This window comes from Lepisma saccharinum, chromosome 8 (genome assembly GCF_977018435.1).
Source record: "Lepisma saccharinum chromosome 8, izLepSacc3.1, whole genome shotgun sequence".
Classification (NCBI taxonomy): Eukaryota; Metazoa; Arthropoda; class Insecta; order Zygentoma; family Lepismatidae; genus Lepisma; species Lepisma saccharinum.
This window is the reverse complement of record NC_139236.1, coordinates 86,554,419-86,571,656: the sequence shown is the minus strand read 5'-3', so window position 1 is coordinate 86,571,656 and position 17,238 is coordinate 86,554,419. Positions and strand designations below refer to the sequence as shown.

Below are 17,238 nucleotides of genomic sequence, written 5' to 3'. Positions count from 1 at the left end.
CTTTCTATAGCATAGTTACAAAAATATTTCTCAACATGGAAAAATAAAATACATATGTGGGAAAGATTTTGAAAAATAATAAAAACTAGCCTAAAAAGAATATGTCAAGAGGAAAAAAAAAACAAATGTGCTAGAATATGAAAATTGCACCAAGTTGTAAAATAAGATGAAGAATCAGCACTTAAACTTCAATGTAACACAATCAATTTAGCGTTTACAATTTACAAAAACAATTTATCATCTATATGTATATATTTAAAATCCTCTAGATACATTATCTGATCAAATGAGGTTAAGTGGTGATATGATGAAATTAATGAAGGGATACTCGAAAAGAATACCCATGCCAAGGTCAGGATTTGAACCAGGAACCACTAACATTGTAGCATGCTGTCCAAAACACTCTACCATGGAGGTCAGCCTGTATATATTTGATCAGATAATGTACACTTTTGATTTCCCACACCTAAAACAAATTGTAAAAATTGGTAATCAATGTTAAGCTGTATTGTTATTGCTGTAAGTCATTAATTTTTTTAGGCATATCTGCATATTTATTATTATTAAACACCACAGAAAATTATCTTACAATTTGACACCCATAGGAAAAGTACAGGGTGTACACGATGAACCTCCAGGGTTTTGAAGCGATGTTAAAAATTAGAAAATAAAGTTACGACAATTCAGCTCTAGTTTGTGTTTTTTTTTTTTTTATTAGTTCGTGTGCGTCATGCTTGGCAGCGCTGTCGTCGCTTTTGTGAAAATGGCATCTTCTCAAGAGAAAGCACACACTGTGGTATGGTTTGCGGACTCAAAATCAATTGTTACGGTGGAGCGTAAGTTTCGGTGTGTCTGGAAACCGGGAGTGTGTTGAAGAAGCCAGGGGGAGGTACGCCACGCGTCTCTGATGAGAGAGTTGAGCAAGTTTGTGATGTTTTTGTCCGCAGCCTGCGGAAGTTGATCAGGCAAACCGCAAGAGAACTACAAATGCCTCCTTCAACAGTTCATAAGGTGCTATGAAAAAGGCTACGTCTGTACGTATAAAAAGTTCATATTTGTCAAGAAATCGAAGTGGACAACAAGCCCAAAAGGACTGACTTTGCAAACTATGTTTTTTTCTCTCATTGATGATAATGAGAGAAAGTAACCCACATCAGAGAACCCACATCAGGGACAGCCCTAAACTGAACGTTTGGTGCGGACTGATGCATAACAATATTGTAGCTCTATTTTTCTTTCGTGAACACTGTGCTCTCTGACAATTATCTGGACATGTTGGAACACTTTGCCTCTCCGCAAATTGCACATCTGCATCCAAATATTTTGTTTCAACAAGATGGTGTCCGTCCTCATTGGAGCTTACCTGTTCACCGTGTGTTAGATGAAACTTTTCCAGATCGTAGGCCCAGATGCCACTCCTCTGGGGTATATTAAAGAAGCAGTTTAATCAACAAAGGTGCCAAACGGGAATGCTTTGCTTGACCGAATTGTTGCTGTCATTGATACCATCCCTGACGACGTGCTGCACCGCACGTGGCATGAAGTGGAATACCAGATGGACATTCTTCGCGTCACTAAAGGTGCTCATATAGAAAGAAGTGTGGTATTTTTTGAGTTGCTCTTTGCAATAAAATTACCAAAAAATGTGCAGGTGTCTTAGTTTTCATTTCCCATCACTTCAAAACCCCGGAGGTCCATCGTGTACACCCTGTACTAAATACACGGCCATGAAAATAAGCGGCTGAGCAGAATTGCACTGGTGCCACATCTCAAAAAGTAAAGTAAGAGTGGGACAAAAGGTGCTGGTTCCTGCGAACGGTGTGGCAACGTGAAGCAGGCTGTGTTGCCTAGTTTGGGCATCAGACAGACACCTCTCTGGGGTATTTTCGAGTCCCATTCGATACAGAGCTGGTGATCGTGTGAATTGAAAGTTTATTACAGGCCCCAGAAATGGAGTTCCTACAACGAGATCTTTCATTCTCTTAAACCTCCGGACACACAGGGATGTGCTCTGACATGGCAAATGCGCGAACTTCTGCCACCTCCCTAGTTTCATGGCTGTGCGTTTAAATACGAGGGCAAATCAGTAAGCCGGTTCCACAATTTTTTTTGCAGAGGATTGGATAATCACACCATGGTGAACTTTTGGGTACTGAAAATGTCATCCGACCCGAGGTTATAATGAGTGATTTTGTAATGTTCCTTTTGTCTCTGCCACAGATGGCAGCAGTGACAAACATGGCTACCCGCTTGACATCGTCGACGGTCGAGGAACAGCGTTCCATGGTGCGGTTCTTCTATGCTGAAGACAAGACACCGATGGAGATTCACACGAGGATGAAGCTGGTGTATGGGGACGACGTCCTGTGCAGCGGTTCAAGGCCTTCATGACAACGCAAGGCCACACGTCGCCATGGCAGTCAAGGAAAAAATCGCTCAGTACGGCTGGGAAATCATGAAACATCTGCCATACAGTCCAGATTTGGCACCCTCTGATTATCACCTCTTCGGGTCTATGAAGAAGGCACTGTCTGGCCAGCACTTCTCGTCTGATTGTGAGGTGCAACATGCTGTGCAACAGTGGTTGCAGCAGCAGCCGATGACGTTCTATGCCACTGGCATATCCAAATTGGTGTCACGGTGGGAAAAATGCATTGCCATTGGTGGTGGATATGTAGAAAAATAAGTAACGAACTGCTACTCCTGCACACCTATTGTCGTCTTGTTTGACCAATAAATTGCTGTGAAAAAAAATCGTGGAACCGACTTATTGATTTGCCCTCGTAGAAATTTAAGGAAGGTAGCAGGCTGCACCAAAACTCAATCCAACTAAACTATCAAGCTACTCTTGGTTTCATCTGATTAACTTCCATTGGTGTAAAATTGCCCATCAGTGATAATACAGCACAGTTTTTGCCTCTAACACAGATAACATCAATAGTACCTAATATCTCTCACCGTGGAGCTGTAGTATCGCTAACAAACAATTTCACGCAAGTAAAACAGCGTAAGAGAAAACTTGTGTGAAACTAGGGCTTGCTTGGTAGCTCATTTTGTAGAACAACGGCATGGCTTACCGGGTGTTCGAGTCTTGGTTGAGCCTGCATTTTTTAAAATTAAATTTGTAACTTCACTTACTAAAACTTATCCTATGTTAGTAATGCATAAAAACTAGAAACATGCAGTTAAACTTTCTCTAAATTACTCACACATTCTAATGAGTTTTTAATATGTAGCCTTGCCTTGGCTACCTCGGCTGCCAGAGTACTTTTGAGGGGAGTATTTTTAGGAGAGCCCTACACCGAGAAGAGAAAAATAAAGTAAGATCACAGCTTCAGTTATCTAGTCAATCATGTTAGAATGGAACCTGGAAGTGATTTACAACTTGCATACTTATATCGTGGGAATACCTCTCAAAGTATTAGTAATGCAAATTGCGTAAACATTTCAAAACATGCACATGTGCCATTTCAAACCAACCTGTTACTAAACATCTCTTTTATTATGGCATCTCTATAAATATTACGGCTGAGCGGATACCATTTCCAACAAATGCAATCATACTCATTGATACCAATACTTTAAAATTGTAATTGAAAGTATTTCAGAACATATATAACTTTAACACACATTTACCATTGGAGATACCAAAGCAACCTGCCAGAGTTTTGATTAGCAATATTCGTATGAGAATAGTTATCGACAATCTATTTCTCCCTACAAGAGTAAGAAAATTCAGAATTTTGCATACTTTCCGGAAGAGTATCGGCTCAGGTCTAATAAATATCCTTACATATATTGCTTACAAGGGATGTTTTTGTGTTCCAGCCAAAAAAACAGTTTTAGGGGGCAACCCCCCCTCAAATGTCAAGATGAGGACAAATTGAAGTGGGGATCTGACCCCTGTGTCCCCCTCCGATTTCCATAAAACTTGGCAGGTGTATAGAGGAGCCCAAAGGAAGAAATAAGTCTTTTTGTGTTTCAGCTAAAAAACTGTTTTAGGGTACACCCCCCCCCCCCTCAAATGTCAAGATGAGGACGAATTGAAGTGGGGATCTGACCCCGAAACCACGTAAATATGGCAGGAAGAACACACACATATAATTGGAACACACACAGCACAGAGCCGTGTTTGCCAGTGATATGCACTTCATATCTCAAGTGTCCCACTTGTGTATCTGCCAGTAATATTAGCACAGAACTTCAACCGCAATCATCCTTCACAATAGCACTTGCATTTGGTACCGACAATCCTACAGTTCTGTGCTGTGTGTGTTCCAATTATATGTGCGTGTTCTTCCTATGCCATATTTACATGGTTTCGGGGTCAGATCGCCACTTCAATTTGTCCTCATCTTGAAATTTGAGGGGTTTTGCCCCCTAAAACAGTTTTTAGCTGAAACACAAAAACATGTATTTCTTGCTTCGGGCTCCTCCATACACCTGCCAAGTTTCATGGAAATCGGAGGGGGACACAGGGGTCATATCCCCACTTTAATTTCGTCTCATCGATATTTGAGGGGGTTGCCCCCTAAAACGTTTTTTAGCCGGAACAAAAAAACACATATTTCTTCCTTTGGGACCCTATATACACCTGCCAAGTTTCATGGAAATCGGAGAGGGACACTTAGATAACCTCCCTTGTTAGTTACAATGAGCTGATTTGGCATAAATATATATAAAAAAAATGGACGACCAATCATATTTGCATATTCACAAAGTAGGCATTGATAATATAAAGCAGTAAATTTTCAATTAATAAAGTTCTGTACAGAATATGTAACAAAAACCTTGTAACATTGTTACTCTGGACATTCTCGCCATTTCTGGTGCTCTTTAAAGAAGTAAGATTTGCGAAACCTTTCTCTATTATCAGTTTGTGCCATTTGAATGTGGGGGACAAAGCAATATGCGGAAAGAAAACAATTGTAGTGATCCATATGCAGGTAAAAACAAAAACCAACAAAAACAGATGTAGTGGAATATATGGATGATTTCAACTTGGATGGGACTAATGTACCAACAAATTCTGGGGACTAATGTACCAACAAATTCTGATGACGACAGAAGTGTAACAGAGAGTGAGAATTCCAATCTTACTTGTAATGAGGTTACCACAGGTGAACCCCCGGATTCGACTGTTGTATGTATAAATATAAATGACAATGATTTGACCTACATTACTTTTCTGCCACTTTGTATTATCATGACTATGAGAATGAGTAGTGATATAATGGAACTGACCAAGGAAAACTTACAAAGAACACCCACTCCCACGCTGTTTTTTGAACCTTGGATCCCTGGCAACATAGCGAACTCCACTCCACAACATTCAACAATAATGGCATGGTCTAAACTTTGAAGGTTTCTGTATATGGGAACATATTACAATGTGTATCAGAGTATTTCTGGTAACTCTTTCTCTAACACTGCACTGTAATAAATACTCTGGAAGAGTAAACATATCATGGGGTTCATAAAATAAAAAAATACAGAACCTGCTTCAGAAGTTTTTCAAACAATTTGTTTCTTATTTTGTATTGAGTAGCAAAATAGATACTAATGCCAACAGCAATAGACAAACTTTCCCTATTGCCATGAGTACAATTTAACTGCGTATCTGTGGTGTATCTCCAGTACTTGCCCATTATTGGCTCTTAGAAAAATCAAAATGTCTCATATCAAGTTGACAGCACCTAGAAACTTCCCCACCACAGAATCACATTGGGCTGAGAAGGCGAACACACATTTTAACAGCAGAAGTCAACCTGATAAACTACACCAAAGAGGTCGGCTGTTTTTATGTTCAAGACTAAATTCACACTTGATAATCAAGGTGATCTTGCAGTTTTTGCAGTATGCATGTTGAAGGTTTATCAGGGGGGAAAAAGTCATAATTTTAACAATAAGACTTGATGAATGCAATTAAAAAATCTTGTAAACTTTAAACTATGTTCGTGAACAATGAGAATTTTCTTAGAGTAATTTTAACTTTACATTCACCTTATTAATGTATTCAAATGGGAGAGAGAGGGGGCTTAGGGAATTAGAACCCCTCAATAAAATAGAATATACTCTATGTGATCAAAAGTATCCGGACACACCGCGAAACGTGTGTTTATCATAGAGGGCGACACAGTACTGTCATCTACCGCATGGAACACATAGTCAGCGAATTCAGTAGTCTGCATACAATGTGAGACAGCAGTATGGGATGGTCTGAGAAACTCGCAGACTTTCAACGTGGTCAGTTGGTTGGGTGCCACTTGTGTAGGAAGTCTGTGTGTGAGATTTCCAACCTCCTAAACATCCCTCTGTCCACTGTTTCAGATGTTATAGTGAAGGGATGTGTACAACCCAAAAGAGGGTCGTACAGAATTATCGTCAATCATCCATCCCCACCATCACACAGGAATTTCAAACTGCATCAGGATCTACTCCAAGCACCATTACTGTTTGGTGCAAGGTGTGGCAACTTGGTTTCCATGGCCGAGCAGCTGCCCATAAGTCAAACATCACACAGACAAATGCCAAACGCTGCCTCGTATGGTGCAAGGAGCATCGAAAGTGGACCATAGAACAGTGGAAAACCGATGTGTGGAGTGATGAATCACAGTACACAATGTGGCTATCCGATTGTAGAGTGTTGATGTGGCGAATGTCTGGTGAACGACATCTACAAGCCTGTATAGTGCCAACATTGAAATTCGGAGGTGGCGGGTTTACAGTGTGGTCATGTTTCTCCTGGAGGGGGCTTGGCCCCCTTGTTGCTTTACATGGCAATGTCATGGCACAAGCTTACATTGACATTTTAACAGCATTCATGCTGCCTACCGTCGAAGACCAGTTCGGGGATGACCATTGTGCCTTTCAACATGACCGAGCACCCGTCCATACTGCAGGGCTTGTGGGGGAGTGGTTTGACGACAACAACGTCCCACTAATGGACTGGCCTGCGCAGAGTCCTGATTTGAAACCCATAGAACATCTCTGGGATGTTTTGGAATGCCGACTTCGTGCTAGACCTTACCGATCCACATCAATACCTCTTCTCATTTTGGCGCTCTGCGAGGTATGGGTTGCCATTCCTCAGGAAACCTTCCGGTACCTGATTGAAAGTATGCCTGTGAGAGTGACCGCTGTCATCAAGGCTAAGGGTGGGCCAACACTGTATTGACTGCCAGTGTTCCCGATGGAGGGTTGCTCAAACTTGTACTTTATTTTCAGGTGGGTGTCCGGATACTTCTGATCACATAGAGTAAATAATTGTTTAACTTTCCTACCTAAAATTATATTCGAAATTATTTTTCAGCATTGAACCCCCCTCCTCTCACTAAAAACTAAATTGAAAGTCACCATCAATTTTATTGAATATGGACAAGTGAAAGAGCAACCTGGTTTCTAATATCTGGTGAGACTGGGACACTAATCAAAGTATAACCACAAACACCATTCTACCACATGTCTTAAAAACAATTTGCAACCTTTTCCTATCATTCCAGTTACATCAGTGCGCTGAAACATCAAAAACGTTTCTAGATTACTACATTATGGAAGAGGGGATTGAACTGTATGACAAATTATATATCTCTCATAGAAGTTGAAATGAAAAATACATCGAATGAATATCAGCTTTGAAACGATTTTACAACACACAAAAATACATTATCAGTTGTTCAATGAATTGTACAGTTGTAACATATATTAGAATACACTTCCAAGCTCCTTCAAACTGCAACTACAAGCATAGGCATACAAAGGATATTTTTAGTTAAGCCATGCATTCTAAAAGCATTTTGTTTATTACATATGAAAAGAGCAAGGAAAATATAAGCAACTAAGTAAAAACGTGCAATAATGTATGAAATTAAATTAACATGTAAGATTTACCTAATATGAAATTCAATGCCAGAAATAAACTTTATGACCTATAGATCCTCATTTTTAATTTGCAGTTCAATTAATGTCATGCTGACAGACAATAATTTGGAATTTTACAAAGTTTCAGTCATCAAAATTGAATATTTATTATCTTTTTTCTGAAATATCAAAGGTTAAATAGACATCGACTTTTTATTGTCTCACTCCCGCAGATCATGATTGTTTACGTTGATATTTCAATTCACAAAATTATAGCTTTGTCTCTGCAGTGGTTTCTAGTAATTGATATGTATCAACAGGGGGTTGACTGTTGACTAGAGTAGGACACATTTGTATACCATATTTCGCTGCAGATCTTATGCTAACATTTTTTGCAAAAAAGTGAGGTGCGACTATTGTGTGAAGCTGCTTTTTTTTTTACCATATATTACTAAACTTTCTTTGCTGCCAGATTACTCGTCAATATACTTTAAAATTTAATAGTCCAAATCAATGCATATCATTCTTTGTGACAGTTTAGCAAACATTTTTCCGGTATGAAAAAAAGTTAACGCATTAGTTATTTATTTGTGCATTGTAGTCTAAATATTACACTTGAGAAAATATACTACAGTGATACGAAGTACAGACTTACAAAATGTAATCTTCTGTGTCCAATTATACGATGAAATATGGTTATGTCGTTAGGTTGATAATCCTAGTTCTTCCAACTTGCCAAATTTCATATTTCTAGCTTGAAAAGTTTTAATGATGCAACACACATATTAATCACAACAATTTATGTCATATTAAAATGGAATCTGATAGGTCTTCATCATTACGCCTTTGCATTAAATAATTTCAGATATATAAACCAAATTAGTGTGACATCACAAGCAGATAACTGTGATGTCACTGGGGGAGGAAAGAACAGCATTGTTCGTAGTGTCCCATCTTTGAGCCACCGCTGCGTAGAAACAAGTTAATAAGAACAAAATGAGATTAAAACTAGTGGAGACTGACTGTGCGTAATGAAATAAGCTAGGTTGTACAGAAGCTTTCCCATTATGCATGTTACCGGTATATAGTTGCTCAATAAGATTTGTACATGTATTTTGCAGCAGACGGGAATATGAATGTATACATGGTGGACAACATAGAAAAGTAAGAAATGTGGTTATATTTTAAAGCATGTGTACCTGTAACGTAGGTGTGCACATAAACAGATAAGCATAGTTTACAGAAGGAAACCAGTAAGGATTTGAGCATCTGGGGAATCACAGACACAAATCAAAGGTGTGCAAGTACTGAGTTACTCTTAGGATGGTACCTTAAATAAAGTCCACATGCTAACAAGTCAATTTCATCATCCCGATAAACAGTTTTAAGCAATCTTAACTTCACCCGCTACATGAATTCAAGCAATGCAATGATTCAACTGAGGGCTTTTACACAATTTTACAACATATATCATATTAAGAATGATTCACTACAACAGCAAATCCCTCGCCCCATTTTAAAAGCTCCAATTACTAGCTCAGCATGAAAAGATGCAACCGGAGGACCAACAAACACAACTGCAGCCTGGTAACCCATGCTTCAGTGAAATATGAAGATACTATGAGTATACAAATATAACTTTCACCATGTGACGAGATAAGAAATGCAATTCTTGTAATGTTCTAGTTGTAAATGGATTTACGGTATTAAAATAAACACTTTCAAACTTCAATTCATGTCAGAAACAGTTGAATTCTCTCCTTACACACACATATAAAGATTCAGTGCGCCTTTTGCATTAATTACAACCCATGGTGTAACAGACTATGAGGGTTTAGTGCCTACCAATCGACTGCCAGCCTCACTCCCACCAAAGGTGGGAGATCATACAACTAGTTACAGGGTGCCGTGGGATCAGAACGACGAACCCCCAGTCATAGTTGTAGGTTTTCATAATTGGGTTATGCTACTCATTCATAGCTGCCCAATTGACTCACACTGGTGGGTGGCAACTGGTCCAATACAGAGGCCTAAATCTCAGGAGAAAAGTTATTACACTTCTCCCGGGAGACTTGAACCTGTGCGCATCCTGTAGCCAGAGCCCAAAGCTTGCACCTTAGACTGATCGGCCACATCATGGGTCATTTGCAATAAATTACTCTATTTGCCTAATGATTTCAATGATTCACTGTCACCATTCACACAAGGCTCTGAGAATGGTCACATGTCAATAACAATATTCGAATAAAGAAATTTGTCGCAAAACACACGTGCAATTTTTATACAGGGTATCACAGGAATGTACAGAGGACATGAAAACAAACAAATTTTCTCAGCAACATATCTTGCCATTGGTGCATTGTTTCAGTGCTAAGAACATTCAAAAATTCCAGTTTTGCAGTCTGTATGCTGGCAACCCAACGTAACATTAAATCGTATCGGTGATGTAGTTTCCTGTTCTGAAATGGTGTGTGCCAGTGTTGCAAGGAAGACACGTATTCTGTGAAAAATGACATACTATGAACCACGTTATGTGTCGTAAAACACAGCAGGGAACGTGTGCAGTAACCCAAAGAGAAGTCTCCCTGATGGTGCAGTGGTAACTTCCACCTTGTAATCAAGGGATCCCTAATTCAATATCGGGTGGAGGCACAGAGTGGTTCGGATACCACTTTAAAACTGTAGGTCCAGTCCAGATTCATATTTCGGGTAAGCTATGAGGTTCGTGAGCAATGTCATATCTATGTCTACGAAGGTGTGCCCAAAAGGGGTTTAACCCACACATTCCTAGAAATAAGAATGGGAAAGTCAGGAAAAGATGGCGAAATGAGTGCAGAATAATAAAAGAAAGCCTCTAACATATGTATTAGTGGGAGAGGGGAAGAGAAAGACTGTACAGTGAAAGCCCAATTTCATGTTTTTCAGGAGACCAAGCTGAAAAAACTTAAAATCGAGGAAAATTGCCACATTGGGACAATGAAGATTGATTGTTTAATGCACGAAAATGTAAAATCAGGGTTGCACTGTAATTGTATTTTGTGTCATTTAGGCTTGCTTTTCTGCCACTTTGGCTAATCACGACAATGAGGATGAGTGATGATTACATGAAATTCATGAAGGGGCACTGACAATTGTGGCAAGATAGAAAGCTACTTTATATGGCTGGCCATTGAGTAGATGTGTGCGAAAAGTGAGTAACATATCAATATGCTACAATAAACTGCTTTAACACATAATTTAAAAGAGCTCCCTACATGCCAACCGAACTTTAGTGCACAGGCTTAAACGATTCTGTAATGAAATTTCAATACAAGAAAACTAAATCAAAATTTGAGATGCAAACAAAATAAGCACGCACAAAGAAAAAAAATGATAGCAATAGTAATACAATGGTCCATATGTGAAGCAAATAGCTACGCATTCTCAGGAAAGCATATTATTGCACACCTCCAAATGGATCTTTACCTTAATTTCCTCCCTGTGCTTACGTTCTCTTCCCTTCTTGTCAGCCTTGTTCTTCCTATCTTTTATTTCCTTACCTTCCTTCTGCTTGTTTAGCTTTTCATTTCTTGGCTGTTGGGGATCACTTACAGGAATTTTTCTAGGAACAACAATGGGTGAGGTAGCAGCGGGGGCAATCTCCACATGTACTTCTTGAACCGGAAGTGAAACAGGAGCTGGTTTAGGGAGAGGGGCAAAAATTGGTTCAATTTTAGGGCAGGACACTCCGTTATTAACAAGCAGCTTGCAAGGAAAAAGTAGTTTATAAAATCATTTTTGCAATATGAAAACAGAATATTTACACAAATAGTTATTAAGGCTTGGCTGCACCTTTAACTGATGCAAGGACAATTTATTTTTCAAATTTTCCTGCTATAAAAAAAAATGCTACGATTTTCCATCTGAAAAAAATTGCATCTGCCTAGAATTCATTCTAGAGCATTCCTGTGATTTTCTTTCACTGTTGACTCGATATACTCAATACTTTCATGGTTACCTAAGTCTATTAAACTATTGAAAATATATAAACATCGAAAGAAACCACACGAAGATTCACATGAATGCTCTAGAAGAAATTCTAAGCAGATGCAAATTTTCAAATTTGAAAGGAGAGAAAAATTTGAAAACAGCTGCTATGCCGTTGGCCAAAGGTGCAGCCGAGCCTTATCAAGCAATCACAGGCTACACCTACTACATCTGAGCTAGCTAGAATTTCTTCTCATGGACATTTTGACACTGAAACATATTACAATAGCCAGGAAATAAAGTTAAAGTACTCCCATATTAATCCACGACTTAAGTCATTCTGTCTTTTGCAGGTTTGCAAGTACTTTTAAATAGATTTCCCAGTTCCCTAGCAATGTTGTAACTTAACCAAATTCTTACAATTAATAACTTTAGAAATTTTTAAGTTCTTATTAATTTTATGAGAAATGTGGTCTATTTGCAAAGATTTCAATTTCCAAAATAAACTTTGTGATACAACAGCCTTTTGTGAGTTAAGTCCTTCAAACAGTTTCTTCAGTTGAGTCCTTTCAGTAAGTTTCTCACACACTGGTCTGTGTTCGGTGCAGGTCGTAACTTTGCATCTGCCATTTTCTGGTTGAACATCATAGTTAGCTACTACTGCTTTAACGCAGCTCCCAAATTGTTGCCCAATGTGGTCAACAGCAAAATGTTGATGCACCATGCAATATCATTGACAAATGCACATCCCGCTTGGGCATTCCACGAAAAGTGGTTCTGCTCCATGTAAACAACAAAATGAATTAAATACACAGAACATTAGTAGTCACTTTTTCCACGAAGCTGTTTTTTGTAGTTCTATTAATTTCTGAGTGCAACAAGTTACGAGGATGGTGGCAGTGGCAACCAAAATTAATAGATCTACGAAAAACAGCTTCGTGGAAAAAGTGAGTACTGTCTCTCATTTCCCAAATATGAAAATGAATTAAAGTGATCATAATTAGTGTATTTAATTGCTTTGAAGTTTAAATGTTTGTGAATGCATACAAATTGCATATTTCAATGTTTATTAGCATCTGTAGTATGTATGCTCCAGATAAATGAAGACAAACTTTGCTACATTTTTAAAGCATCACACATGTAACACACTTTTCATTACTGCTTTTCATGCATTCAAGCTATATCATCATACTAAAGCTTTTTTTCATTTGTTAGCAGATACCATAAGGTATTTCATAATAATATGAAATCAGTTCATTTTAAATATACACAATTACATGTCCAAAACATGCCGCGGTGGCTCAGACGGTAATGCATCTGACTACCATGCTCAAGGTCCCAGGTTCAATCCCCGGCCGGTTCAAATTCGGGAACTTTTCTAATGTTGGAAGCAACCCCGACGCCCACCCAGCGTCGAATGACATGGGTACCTGGGGGAAACCCTGGGGGGTAAAGGTGGTCAGGGGCGTGATGCTGATCACATCACCCCTACTCATGACCGGATCAAGAAAGTGTGGGGCGTTACCCCCACACCCCCTATACGCCTTCATGGCGTGGTGCTAAGCACAGGGGAGCACTTTGCCTTTATGTCCACAACTTTACATGTTGTGTTGTGTGTGAAATGTCACACACACAATACACGAATGCCTCTGCTCAAAAATCACGACAATTTTATACAGCACAGATATACCAATTGCTGATGGAACAGGGACTTCGCACCCCACCAAATATGCAATGTATAATAAATTACCACTCCAAGTTATTAAATTTACTTATACAGCCAATGTTATGTATTTACATGAAAAAAAGCACGAACTAACAAGATTAATAATGGTTTAATAGAAAAAATGTTTTTCTTAGATTCACATTTCAGTCATTTTCTATCTATATCTTGATAAAATTTGGAAGGTTACCGACAAGTTTAAATTTAAATTTTACAGAAATAAAGTGACAACCTATTATAGAACTCATATCACTATATGGGAGTCATGTTTCCTTTAAAGCTCTAAAATATACAACTTTTGAATATTATCATTAATTTATGGGCTATAATCACAATTTGAAGCAGTCCAGGAAGAAATCTATTGTTTATCACAATTAGTGGAGTGAATAATAAGAGCATCCAGAATAATATTCTAATAAATACCTTTGCTAACTGTTCAAAGTACTGCCGTTCAGCTTCTTCGTATTTGTACTTGTCAAACCAGATCTTCTCTTGTGCAAGAGGTGATGCCATTTTATCCTAAGGAAAAATAGAGTAAATTTGAAATGTTCATTACGAAAATAGAATGCATCTTTCCTCTTTTTAAATGCAAACTAGTGAAAAGAACTTTGAACTTTCTAACCTCACTTTACAGAACCCACTCCACACATTCTTCTCTCAATAATGTAAAGTAAAGTGCTACCCTGTGCTATGCACCACACCATAAAAGTGTATAGGGGGTGTGGAGTTAGGGCAATCATGTGCATTTCTTTTTAGCAAATGCAAAACTACCACTAAAACAAAAAATCTGCAAATAATTTTGACAACATAAAATCTTGCTACTAGTAAATGGCAGTTAAAGAATTCAGGTTTGCGGTAGATGATAAGTCACAGTTTATATAATTTTTAAAAAAGGGGGGCTGCCTCTGTACATATATTTAAAAAAAATAGTCCATGTACTCTCCTCAGTAGCTGATAGCCCCTACATACAAAGTTAGATTGTCCTTGATGGTGCAGTTAACACACAACCATTAACAAAACAAAATTGTCCCATTGAGTTCATTACATTTTTTGACTCTTTTCACTCTTGCGTCTAGTTGGTTACAAAGTGCGGTATGACTTGAGATGACCGGAACCCTCTCCTATTTTCTTCATATTTGACATACTCACTAATTGAGGCCTCATAATCAAGAATCTGAAGTTAAATTTTGTCGGTCATGTCTAGAAAGTACAATAAGGCACGACGCGCGATTATGTAGGAAGGTGTACTCGCCATATTGTGTCTCAGGCAAGCAAAAGGAAAGACGTACTGGTAATGTGAAAAATTGCAATTAATTTAAACAAAACAACGTTAATACACCTTCAGGAATGTTCCGCGAAGCAGATTTTCAAAGAAAATTCTTTAATATCTGAAAAGAAATACACTTTTTTGAAATTGTTTCTTTACAATTCAATAACTAATATCATTAGGAACATAAAATCTTACCCAAATTCTGTATAACCAATGACAATAATACATTAAATGAAACTGAAAGAGAAACATGCCATTTTTTGTACAACTTTTCTATTCGTACATTTAACAATATAAAAAAAAAAGTATGTTCAGAGGAAATTGACTGACAGTTCTAATACTTTGATGCGTATCCTTTGGCTTTAACTACTGCTTGACACAACAGTTTTCAACTCTTGTTTGGACTTGACACCTGCTTCATGGACTCGCCTCTTCAAAATTGGCCATAAATGCTCAATGGGATTTAAGTCTGGACTTTGAGCTGGTGTTTGTAGTAGTTTGGGCACATTCCATATTAGCCAATTCATGTTAACTTGCACCTTATGCTTACTGTCATTGTCTTGTCGGAATCTGTAGATAGGCGGCATGTCCATTTTTTGGACAATCTGCTTTACATTGTTCTTCAATATGTCCAAATAGACATATGGATCCACAATACCATCAATAAACTGGATGGTACCAACACCTTTGTACGATTTTCATTTGATTTAGTTTATTTTACTTCGCATTTTGTGCCTCTTGGCTAATTTGTGAAGATGAGTATGAGTGATGAAACTGATGAATGGACATTCACAAACGATGTGCTAACCACTCGGCCACAGGGTTCGGCTCCTTTGGACGACATACAGCCCAAATCATTAATGACCCACCACCGTGTTTAACTGTTGGAACTGTGTTAATGTGATCATTGTCTTTATTTGATTTTCTCCAGACTGTATTTATCCCATCTGACCCATATATATTAATCTTGGACTCGTCTGACCATATGACACTATCCCAAAATTCCTGGTCCTTGTGGATGTGCTCTCGCGAATGAAAGTCTGTTCCTGCGATTCACCTTATTTACATACGGCCTCTTTCGTGGTATTCTGTCATGATATCCATACTTCGACAAGGCACGTCGGACAGTTTGATCGGACATCATCTTGCCAGCAACATTTTCTACTAACTGTCGTAACTGAGGAACACTTAGTCGGGGGTTTTCTCGCACTCTTTTTAAAATAAAGCATTCATCACGTTTATTCAACCATCTCTCTTTTGGTTTTCTCGGCACAGTCTGTGTTGAACCTTCCTCTCTAAATTTGTTTACTATGTATTGAAGTGTGGAGTGTGACACATTGACTGTTTGTCCAATTTTTCTTAAAGAATAACCTCTAAGGGACAAATGTATAATAACATCCTTCAGATCGGAACTAAGTTCCTTCACCTTGCCCATTTCAAACATGCTGATAGATAAGACGATAGACCTACAACAATACGTACGCCAGCATTCTGCTTGACGGGGAGCATGCCTGCATGTTCAAACTTGTTACGAAGTTGCAAATCTGCACGAAATCGTCCGAATAGCAGTGGCGCTGTGTGCGAGGAAGATTGAAACTCTTGCCTCTATGAATAACAATGTTGCATGAAACAGTGTGTTTTCTCTTTTCACACAAATTATATGCTCTGTTCATACACTTTGAACATACATTTTTATTGACATTTGTTGGTGAAACCTTTATTAACATTAATTTCCAGGTACATATGAAAATGATTATATTTACTAGTAGATATGACATTTTTTCCTCGGAAATTCTATGTGTACGAATAACAATGTTACATACTGTACGTAAGTATGAATGTCAAAAATTGACGAAACGAAAAAAATACCAAAAAGATGAAAATAAAGGAATTTCAGACGTTTGGCGGATACTGAAATTTTAATCATACTTTTTTACGTTAACTGCATTATGTCAAAAGTAGCACAGTAACAGCTATAGGCTATGTTATCTTCGTAGTGTAACAACCAAGCTAACAAGTCCAACATTGTTCATGTAATAATCTACTGGATGATAAAATAACAGGCAGACATGAAGAACATTGCTTTACTCCATTGACAGAATGTATGCCATGTGCGTAAGATTATTATTATTATTATTTATAACATAAATAGCTCTTGCTTCCCATTCCTACTTTTACCACATGTCCATATGTGATGGTTACATTAGTTAATATAACCGCGAATTTACGCAATTGTAACTTGTTTGTCAGATAAAAAGCTTGAACTAAATGACAACTCACCTTTATAAACGAAAGTAGGTATTCGTGGCGGCAACCTAATCTTCGTGATTTGTGTCTTTGCAACCACTTGCCACGAAGAGAGAATTACAGCAACACTTTGCAATGGAGCACAAGAACAGAAAAGATCGCAGGAAGACCT

General features: G+C 38.2%; 1 protein-coding gene and 1 long non-coding RNA gene across 4 annotated transcripts in view; one reads left to right on the top strand and one right to left on the bottom strand.

The window, feature by feature from the left end:
• LOC145991265 (uncharacterized) overlaps positions 1–2,481 on the top strand; it is a 19,785-nt gene extending 17,304 nt beyond the window's left edge. The window contains exon 2 of the long non-coding RNA XR_014442033.1: positions 2,221–2,481. This is a non-coding gene — a long non-coding RNA (uncharacterized LOC145991265). The remainder of the gene's footprint in view (positions 1–2,220) is intronic.
• The window catches only part of LOC145991264 (putative elongation factor 1-delta), a 26,028-nt gene extending 8,790 nt beyond the window's left edge, over positions 1–17,238 (bottom strand). Inside the window, exons 1-4 of one of the 3 annotated variants that reach the window (XM_083127228.1) lie at positions 17,100–17,238; positions 13,973–14,068; positions 11,326–11,604; positions 3,210–3,296 (exon numbers count right to left, since the gene is read on the bottom strand). In XM_083127228.1, coding sequence (XP_082983354.1) covers positions 3,210–3,296; positions 11,326–11,604; positions 13,973–14,062 — 456 coding nt within the window. In that variant the 5' untranslated portion in view covers positions 14,063–14,068; positions 17,100–17,238. The remainder of the gene's footprint in view (positions 1–3,209; positions 3,297–11,325; positions 11,605–13,972; positions 14,069–17,099) is intronic. The other 2 variants (XM_083127229.1, XM_083127231.1) reach the window with 2 other exon arrangements.